Raw genomic sequence first — 10,474 nt, 5'->3', positions numbered from 1 at the left:
GGTGGGGAAATTGGATGGGTTTTGAGGGGTTTATATAGACTACAGAGGGGGGGAGAAATATAACTAATTCCTTTGTTGGAAAATTTAGGTCTAAAAGGATGTTTCTCTTATGCTTTTTTAAAATTTTAAAAAAAAAAAAAAAAAAAAAAAAAAAAAAAAAAAAAAACTTCGAAAATTGAGGATTGATTGAAAAGGAGTTTTCTTTATTTATGGCTTTAATCACTGAATGTGGGCAAATGAAATGACCAATATGGCCTCACATGTTTTCTTTCTTTCTTTTTTCGTTTTGGAGGAAAAAAAATGTTGAACCCTTACGCAATGTGTGCCTTAATTCCTTCTCATTATGTCAAAATAATTTGAAGTTTAGGGTTCTTCAAAATAAAACAAATAAATTAAAATAATATATATAGATTTTGAAGATAAACAACTCAAAAGGAAAAATAAAAAATAATAATAAAGCACTCAGGATAAGGAGTTTGAATGATGGTAAATTCTTGGCCCTTTTAAAGCTTTCCGTGTAGTATGTTGAGTCGAAAAAAATAAAAATAATTGAGGTAAAATGACATAAACTATGGTGTTTGTAACAACTATACTTCTAAATTTGTAATTTGATCCATCATTATTGTCGAACTATATGGTTTATTATAATTACAAATCTTCTATTTCCTTCGATTTATCATTTTATGATTTGTTAATTATTGGTTGAAATCAACTATTCCTATGTAAGTATTTTATTAATATTTTCTTTAAATTAAAATAATTGATTTTTTTCATCAATGTTTTAATCGTCGATTTCAAATATTTTTTATTGCAACAATAAACCAAACCAATGGAAACGGATATGTACTGTTTGATATGCAAATTAAAGAAAAGCTGAAAAGATATGTCTGACAATGTCTTCAAGCCTCTTTTGGTAATCTCTTCTTTAAGGAAGACGACGTCACCCGACTTTGTCTGAATGACCTGGATTGATCTGACCATGCAACTACTGCTGATTCTCCGGGATAGGATGCATCCAGGGACTTACTTTCGGCTTCCCCGCCATCAATTGCTCAAGCATTCTATCTCGTTGATTCTGTTGGTCGCAGTAAGAATTCCTGATCGTAAACAATCTTCGCTAACTGCGTTGGCCTGCGGTTGGTCACGCCGCTTCAGTCACCTGTCATCTTCATCACCTCCCCTTCAATCGAAGATTACCTAAATTGACGATTACATTGATAGACTGGATTGGAAGACAAATTCTTTTTTTTTTTTAATTGCTAAACTAAACCAAATCGAATGTGTGTATTTATATTAGAAAATAAATCCTAACAATTAATATTAATTATATTCAATATTAATTATATATTATGGTGCATTTATATTTGTTATTTAGAAAAAGGACTAATAATTATTATAGACATCGTAGGTTTGGTATCGAGAAAAGTGTTAACAAAAGATGTCTAATTTTAATCTATAAAATAAAGAAATTATATAGACCCAATTCTGGTATGAAAATAGCAAAATTGCTCAATCCAGAATATTTAGAACAAAACAAAGAATAGTCAAAATAACACATGAAAGTCAATGGTATGGGTTATTTATTTATAAAACCGATTAATTTAATTTAGTTCTCTTCGTTGCTCTCAAATTAAAAAAGTGAAACCAACTTTTAATCGTATCTAAACCTATATCAATAATATACGATATGTTGATATTTGAATTTTGTAACTTACATTAAAACATCACTAATGAAGTATAAAATATAATTTTAGTAATTTTAATAAAATTTTATTTTTTTTTCATTACTTCTATTCATTTGGTTGATTTTCTTTTTAAACTCTAAAGTGGTCATTCGCGAATAGACTTTTCTTTCTCTTTCGTTATAGTTAGTGATCTTTTGGGGAGGGGGTTTAATAGTCCTACATGTGTTGCATGTTACTATAAGGATAATACTTAAAAAGTGTATTTCAAGCATCGTCTATTTTTATGTTTTTTTTTTTCACCACACATCTAAAATATTTTTTAAAAAAGAAAAATAAATTGCTATATAGCAAGTTATGATGGAACATTTTAACAGAATACATGTAGATGATCTTTAATAGACATTAGATATTTTTTTTAGAATATTTTAATATTTTTCATGCGAATTGCAAAAAATTATATATAAAAATGGGTGAGGTCTCAAACGCAGTCAAATATTATAAACTTGATACATTATTTATGTTCTTAGAAAATAATTTTATTTTCATTTCCTTTTCATATTTTACATATAATATAATTTCTCAATATATATTTGTACATAATATCTTTCTCATATCTTTCAAATTAGATAGAATTGTAATATTTTGATTATTGTATTTTTATTTCGTAAGAATTCTATTCTCCATTCTTAATTCTTGCAATTCAATACTTTCTGTTGCTCCAATTTGTGTGATGATGCACAATTGCTCCAATCCCCCATACTTTCTGTTGCCTTCAACACACACAGCATTTCATCATCATCATCATCATCATCATCATCATCATCATCATCATCATCATCATCATGCTTTCAACCTCTCCCTTTTCATCCATTATTTCCTTTAATATTTTTTTCAATTTCTCCATATTTCAAATATTTGTGCTATCTTCCCCAATTTTATTTTATTATTTATTATTATACTTTTATTATTATTATTATTATTATTATTATTATTATTATTATTATTTATAACTATTATACTTATACTTAGCTTGATTAACAAGCTACTTTTGCAAATCATCCCAAATATTCTTTTAAATTATGGTTGATTTTAGATCAAAGATATACTAATAATATCAAACATTAATGATAGAAGTGACAGAGTCTAAAAAATAATAAGATATAGGTGAAGAATACCATCTTAAAACGAAAATACTTCTACAAGAGAGGATTGACTTGAACAATGTCCAATTCAATCAAATAAACAGCAAATAACATGTTCCCTTACATGGCTCAACTCAAAGCACATGATTGTCCAGGTCAACCCTAGCCAAATGTCAAATTATGTTCTAGTGAGTTAAATCATTATCTAACATCAACTATGAAATTGACTGATAGAACCAAGATTTGAATGGTTCTTAGTTAACTTGAAATTATTCTAATAATATAATTTCATACAAGAGGACGAAAATTCATATTATAAAAAATTGAAAAGTAAAGAAACTGCAAATATGTAGATACAATATATTAATTAATTATAAAAATTTAAAATTACTTTCAAAATCATAAATACTATAAAGTTATTTAAAAAAAAAAAAACAGATATTTTTTATATAATTTTGGAAGAGGTATTTTCATGGAAAGGAGTATTTGACATGGAATTTTGAAACATTATTATGAGATAAATTGAAAAAGACTATCATATTATATATGACAGACTCAAAGAGTGTAAAATCAATTTGGTTTAGTTTGAAAAATTTGGAATTGGATAAAAAGAAAAGAGAGAGTACGGGAGGGGGTAGGACTGTCATTTGAGAAAGTGGAACAAATAAGGAGAGGAAAAAATGGAAGAAAATAGAACGGAAAATGTGGAAGGGCGCAAGAGGTGGAGGATAAAACGGAGAAGAAATTACTAATTTTGTCCTTTTCACATTACGACATGTCGTCTCCTCTTCCACCTAATCCTTAGGCAATAACCATTGTATTCTACCCATATGCAAATGCATTTTACACTCCTCATTTCTTTTTTTAAAAAAAGAGAGAATGAATGTTTTAAAAAAGAGTTCAATCAACAAAAAGTTTCAGAAAATGGAGAGAATAGCTCAAAGTCAAGAGACAATGGAGTTCTTAATAAGGGCGTACATCAATCGAATTAGAAGTAAATCAAGGACTAATCCAAAGACCTTGAATCAGTAAAAATTGAACTCTGTCAGTTAAACGTCCATGGACCAACTCAACCCGACCCGACCTAACTTCCTGGTTAGGTCACCAAGTTGCTTTTTTTTTTTCATAATTTAGAATATTTTTCATTCTTTCCTTTTCTACTAAAATTGAAATTTGCACTAAACAAATGTCATATTTATGTAAATGATCTAAATATGTTATATTAATTTTTAAAAAATTTTATAATCAAACAAACAAGTGAAGTCCAAGTGTTTTTTACCTCAAATAAATGAAACCTAAATTTGTGTAAAATGCATGACTACATACAAATCCATTCAAAATAAGAAATGAAAAACATTCAAAAGTATTCTAGGCAAAGTTTAAGTCTACATTCAAATTCATTCGTTATAATAATAATTATTATTATTCATATTACTACTCTACTAGTAAATGGGTTTTTTAAAAAAAAAATATAAAAGACCAGTAAAATATTTACACTCTATAGAATAATTTTGAAAACGAAAAAAGTTCACATGGACAGTGTATATCGCCATCTACCAAAGAAGGTAAGTAGCAAGGATATGGCTAACACGCGAGGAGGAGCTTGGAGACAAACTCCACCTTGGTGAGATAACTTCCATCATTTATGTCTCCAAAGGAGAACAAGTATGGGTATTAGGTGTCTAGAGGTTGTCACCCTTAAATGAGAAGCTCTATAAGTCTTGTAAGTGAAGCGTTCTAGGTATAACTAGTTTAAGACAGCTTGGTCATTTGGATCCCGAGAGGTGAGCAAGTGTGACGTTTGAAGACACCAAGAGGTGCTCGCCTTCGTCATAAGCTGGTCAACTTAGTTATATCGCATCAAGATTCTCTTATTGCTTAATCGCCTGGTAATGCACAGACTTTCCTTCACCCCCTTCTTTTATACAAGTTAGTTCACAATTTCATCTCGCATCCATCTTAATTTTTCTTTACAGATTCTCTAGTGTAGATAAGTAGACAGAGTTAAATTTACATTCTTTCACACTGTATAGGTTATTCATTTTATATTGCCTAAACCCCTAGTGAATCCTAGATCTAAGTTTTGATATCAATTCTCTGTGTTCAACTCTGGATCACTCATATAAACCTATTGTTTCGCTCACACTTGGACAAGCAACAGAAAAATTTGCACTCAACGAGGACTTAGAAGTTACATGATGAAGAGATACATAGAGAGTATCTATGCAATGACCATGATTAATGACTCTTCAAGTAGATTTAAATACCAACGTAAGCAACAACATGATTCTCTTAAGCTCCAAAGCTAAATTAGCTGGCAACAAGTCTAAGTTTTTGGTACCGTTGGGTTGGCACGACAAGCAGTCGTCTCTACTAATTTGGAGAAATCAATCCACTATGCACAAGCTATTATAGGAGTACGAATATCCTCTCGTAATCCTTCTTCAAATCGCTTGCACCTTTCATCCTCATCCTCAATCACACTAGTGGCGTACTTAGATAGTTCTCTATACTTCTTCTTATATTCAGCAATAGTCATTGAGCTCTTAGTGAGCTTCAAGAACCTTACACAGTAACAACCTCCACCCAATCCAACCCAGTGAGTGGAAAATTTTTAGAAGTAAAAGCTCGTAAAACATGCTCTAAAAAATGTGTAAATATGCATCGATAATGAAATAATAATTAAAACGTTATCATCACATAATACTATAAATCAAAAGTAATGCCTACAAACCTGTACTCAATCCAACCATGGTAGAATATTAAATAAATGACCCAAAATAGTCCACACGTGACCCATATCCACATGGAAAAACAGAAGCAAACTGAGCTCATGCATATTTAGTACCTTCTACAGTAACAACCTTGATTCAACCATGCTCATATGTGCACATAGACCCACCGACCATCGGTTAGCTATTCTAAAATTCAAATCTAGCATTAAAATATAATATGTAATGTTAAAATCAAGCATAAACTTAATGGGTATTCCAAATGACCTAAAAAGACAACCTCGAACCTTGAGAATCTTACTCTAAGTGGTGGATTTGAAAGAAACATGGACACCGTGGCTAACTTGATCTTCGGTTGGTTGGGTGATGGCGTGACATTTTAAGATATGGTACAAGGTAAGCAGGACAACAATGGCACGGTGGCAATGATGGTGTTCACGGGACGTCAATGAGCGGATGTGCAACTTAGCAATGGTGATGGAGAGGGATGGTGAGCGGAAGAGAATGACAGAGAGATAGGGAGAGATGACAACGAGAGGAAGGAGTCGATGAAGGGAAAAGATTCGAGAAGAGGGGTTACGTGCTCGAAAGAATTTCCCGATTTCTTTCTTTTTAAAAAAGTAATAATAAATAGAAAATGACCATAATGCCCCTTCCTTCAAATTAAACTCACTTTTTACCCTTATCTTCATTCTTTTTGAATACCTAATAAAGTTTCCAAATCATTACCAAAATAAAATTGATTCTAAAATTTTCTCATCAAAATGATTCAACCCATAAAGAATTTACAATTGGATTCTACTTGTTTTTCACAACTTAGGAAAAATTAATATAATTAAAAGGAGAATAAAATGAGAGCTTACATCTACGGCCCTTGACTTGGGTGTCGCGACACTTCGTGTTTTTATGGGTATTGCCTTCAAGTGCCATCCTTTGGTATTGTGGCGCTTTTCTTTTGATTATTTAAAAAATGCCACTCTAACGTTTCTTGGTCCGTTCTTGCTTGCTTTAGCTTCACTTTGAGTGATTTTCATTGTGTTGGGCTCGTTGTGATGTCTAGATCAATATTTCCTATAAAATAGGAGATCTATTGAACAAGTAATTAAATAGAGGATAGTTAAGTTACAAAAAGTAAGTCAAATATAGCCCCAACAACTAAATGAAAGCGCAAAACATACCCAACTAAAACTATAACATTTTGAAACTCATAAAAAATTTATATTAAAATAAAAGAGTTAGTGGAGAAGTATATGATTGTTTATTTCCATACTTTATAAAAATGTATATTCCATACAATGAACAAAAAGATCTTATGACAATGTCTAGCTTTGATTAACTAAAGGTCCTAATTATCATTCCATGAACCAACCTTAACGACAAAAAAGTAATCATCAATGTAACTAGAAATCTAATGAATAATACACAACAAAAGAAGAGATGTGATAGCCCAAAAGAGGGTTAATTAGGTGGGAGAGACGTGAAATTATGTTTCATTCCTAAAAAGGAGTTTTTCTATTTGGTAATTCATTTCCTTGGACAATTATACTTCCCATCATTGTCCAACACTCCTCCTCCTCCTCATATATCAATTACATTTCCCAACGTCACTTCATATTTACCTCTTCTATCTTAAGTGAGCCATATTTTGGTCAATGTCTAACCACTTTTAAACTCAACTTCCTAACTAATTTCATGAAAAAAACACTTACACCACTATTATTCAAGATATATACACTTGGTGATCGAACGCACATTTATAACCTAACACGTCATGTCAATTTCTTTTATGAACCACACATTATTCTTAAATGTTACTGCTATCATATTTGTAGTGTACGATGAAAATTAGGTAGTATGGAAAATTCTCCCTTACTCTGTAGTATTAAATAAATTCTCATATGTTTTGCATCCTCCAAATTATCCTATAATAGTTTGTCATGCAGCAAACTATTCCTTTATATATTTTTAAATGTTATTTTTGTTGCCTGGTTAGTTTAAAGGAAAATGCACACATTTATTTAAGAAACGCAAGCAAACCAAAATTATTGACAAATATAGCACAATAATTCGGTGTAGTCATGGCTCTACCTATTTGTGCCTATATCCCATTCGTTTATCACATGGTAATAAATTAATAATCTAACTTTTTTTTTTTGTAAAATGTAAAAAGTTCTTAAAATAACAGTTACTAATTAGATAACTCGTGGACTACACAAAGGTATTTATAGCCTAGGCTAGGCTACATCCTTTGCAAAATAATAGCAAAATTGAGATATCCAAACTTTCATAGTCAATCATCGACATACTATATCACTGGCAGTAGTCTACTGACCGGTAAACTACCTCATTGATAGAATTTGCTTTATTTTAAAATTTTGTAATGGACTTGATTATTAACATTAAAAATATTACTCATTACCTTTATCCTTCTATGATCCTTCTATGTATATTAGTTGGGCTGCACCTAAAGATTTATTTTTTATGTTTTCCTACAAATTTTTTATGAAGGCATATTTATAAACTAAGTTGGGACCGAGAAAATAGTTGTAAATTGGCCAACATGCAAGTATTTTGTCTTATTATGAGTTTATAAATATGCCTTCACAGCCCTTTTTATTTTTCCCATACTTTGGCAAAAGACTATCCCTTTGTAGATTTTTAAGATTTGAAATGATGGTTGTTGTTATAATTTTCCTTGCTCTTCTGTTAAAGAAGCACGCCTTGACTGCTGCTGCTGGTGGATTGACGTTTGATATCGTCAATCTTGGAGCCAAGCCGGATGGTAAGACCGATGCCTCTCATGCGTTGCAGTCTGCATGGGCTCGTGCATGCTCCTCTACAGTTGCGTCTACCGTTTATGTGCCCAAAGGAAGATTCTACGTTCAAAGTGGTAACTTTATTGGACCTTGTAACTATAATTCTATCACCTTTCTCATCAACGGCACACTTGTGGCTTCTTCGAATTTTAAGGTTCTGGCCAAATCAAGAACCTGGATTTCTTTCTCACGTATAAATGCACTTTCCATTTATGGTGGCATTCTTGATGGCCAAGGAACTACCTTGTGGGCTTGCAAAAACTCAGGGATCAACACTTGCTCTCTTGGCGCAACAGTATGCAAATTTAAATAAAATTTGAATATTCCTTTTTAGGGTTTTATCTATCATTAATAATAATCAATGTTGTTTTGTTTGTTTTCTAATTTCCAGACGTTGGAAGTTTCAGATTCACAGAATATATTGATCAATGGATTATCTTCAGTTAACAGCCAAATGTATCACATTGTTGTGTATGACTGTCAAGACGTGAAGATTCAAGGAGTGAAAGTCTTAGCTGCCAGCAATAGCCCCAACACTGATGGCATTCATGTGGAGAGATCATCAAATGTTACCATTCTCAATTCAAACATTCGCACCGGGGACGACTGCATCTCAATTGGCCCTGGGACTTCCCATTTATGGATGGAAAGACTTGCATGTGGACCTGGACATGGAATCAGGTAAGCTATAGGGATAAATGACAAAAAAAAAAAAAAAAAAAAATCAAATGAGTGTCTCTCATAATAATCCTTTATACTTGATTTTTAAGAGGTATTCTTACAAATTTTAATTAAATTGTAAATAACATTTTACGGGTGTTAATGTTATCTTTGCACTTACAATGACAAAGTGAGTGGGAATGTGAAATTTGTGTTGTAGCATTGGGAGTTTGGGGAAATGGTGGGAAGAGGCTGGAGTGGAAAATGTGACATTAAAAACAGCTCATTTCAACGGAACAATGAATGGAGTGAGGATTAAATCTTGGGGAAGGCCCAGCAATGGGTTTGCAAAGAACATTCTTTTTCAACACATTGTTTTTGACAATGTCAACAACCCTCTCATCATTGATCAAAATTACTGCCCACATAACCAAGGCTGCCCCGGTCAGGTAACCATTTCCTCATTCATTCCGATCATAAATGTTCAAACCATATATCAAAAGAAATTTAATGCATTCTTTAATTCTTTATCAAATTCTTAAATCATAATTTTTTGGTGAAAATTTTTTATTTTTCTTATTTAAATATTTTGTTTATGTTAGAGGTAACATACATGATAGTGCATAAACATATCGGATCCAAGTATTACTTATATATATTATATATATGTATGAATGTATGGTGTTAATTTTTAAAAAAAAATCACGTGTTAAGAAATATAATATATAATTGTACAAAATTATAAATGTAATTAACTACTCGTCTTTAAATTTAGATGTTTATGGACTTTATTATACGTTATAAAAGTTTTCAAAAACTGAATTGTAACTCAACTTTATTTTATGCTTCAAAGTTTCCATTCAAGATTATTTCAAGATATTAAAAACAATTCCACCTCATGTAATAGTAATTACTTTTACTACATAACTTCAAAATTAGTTGTTTACTATAATTTGCTTCAAAGTTTTTTTGGAGATTTCATTTTCTTTCTTTCTTTTCCATCGTTATTATTTCAAACTGTTGTAACAGTAATATATATACATATAATATGAATATATTAGGCTTCTGGAGTAAAGATTAGTAATGTAAGATATGAAGACATCCATGGAACGTCAGCTACTGAAGTAGGTATAAACTTTGAGTGTAGCCCTGCAAGGCCATGCAACGAAATAAGATTGAAAGATGTAAAGTTGATATTCAAGGATCAAATTGCCCAAGCATCGTGTGAATATGCAACAGGAACTACCTTGGGTCTAGTTCAACCTTCTAATTGCTTAGTATAGCAAATGTAATTCACTTTAGGTTCAACAATATCAGTATTGGGCATTGAATGTAATTTCATATCTAGAATTGGAAAGATGTAAGGTGTTAGAATCAATTCCTCACTATATTCATTTTGACCAAAATAAGCTTTAAAATAATATATGAGGTCTATGTCA

The 10,474-nt window shown here is 31.2% G+C and overlaps 1 protein-coding gene across 1 annotated transcript; it reads left to right on the top strand.

The window, feature by feature from the left end:
* Positions 1–7,753: 7,753 nt before the first annotated feature.
* On the top strand, positions 7,754–10,474 carry LOC127148087 (polygalacturonase-like). The gene is made up of 4 exons (XM_051080915.1): positions 7,754–8,670; positions 8,767–9,056; positions 9,256–9,484; positions 10,097–10,474. The coding sequence occupies exons 1-4, from the start codon at positions 8,155–8,157 to the stop codon at positions 10,316–10,318; spliced, it is 1,257 nt and encodes a 418-aa protein (XP_050936872.1). The 5' UTR covers positions 7,754–8,154; the 3' UTR covers positions 10,319–10,474.

Source organism: Cucumis melo, chromosome 2 (genome assembly GCF_025177605.1).
Source record: "Cucumis melo cultivar AY chromosome 2, USDA_Cmelo_AY_1.0, whole genome shotgun sequence".
Taxonomy (NCBI): domain Eukaryota; kingdom Viridiplantae; phylum Streptophyta; class Magnoliopsida; order Cucurbitales; family Cucurbitaceae; genus Cucumis; species Cucumis melo.
The sequence above is the reverse complement of the archived record's forward strand: the minus strand, read 5'-3'. Positions and strand labels throughout refer to the sequence as shown.

Excerpts from the sequence above, each read along its gene's own strand:
- LOC127148087 (XM_051080915.1), top strand. The coding sequence starts at position 8,155 with ATGCCTTCACAGCCCTTTTTATTTTTCCCATACTTTGGCAAAAGACTA. Across the intron at positions 8,671-8,766 it reads CTTGCTCTCTTGGCGCAACA|ACGTTGGAAGTTTCAGATTC; the intron begins GTATGCAAATTT and ends TCTAATTTCCAG. Across the intron at positions 9,485-10,096 it reads ACCAAGGCTGCCCCGGTCAG|GCTTCTGGAGTAAAGATTAG; the intron begins GTAACCATTTCC and ends TGAATATATTAG.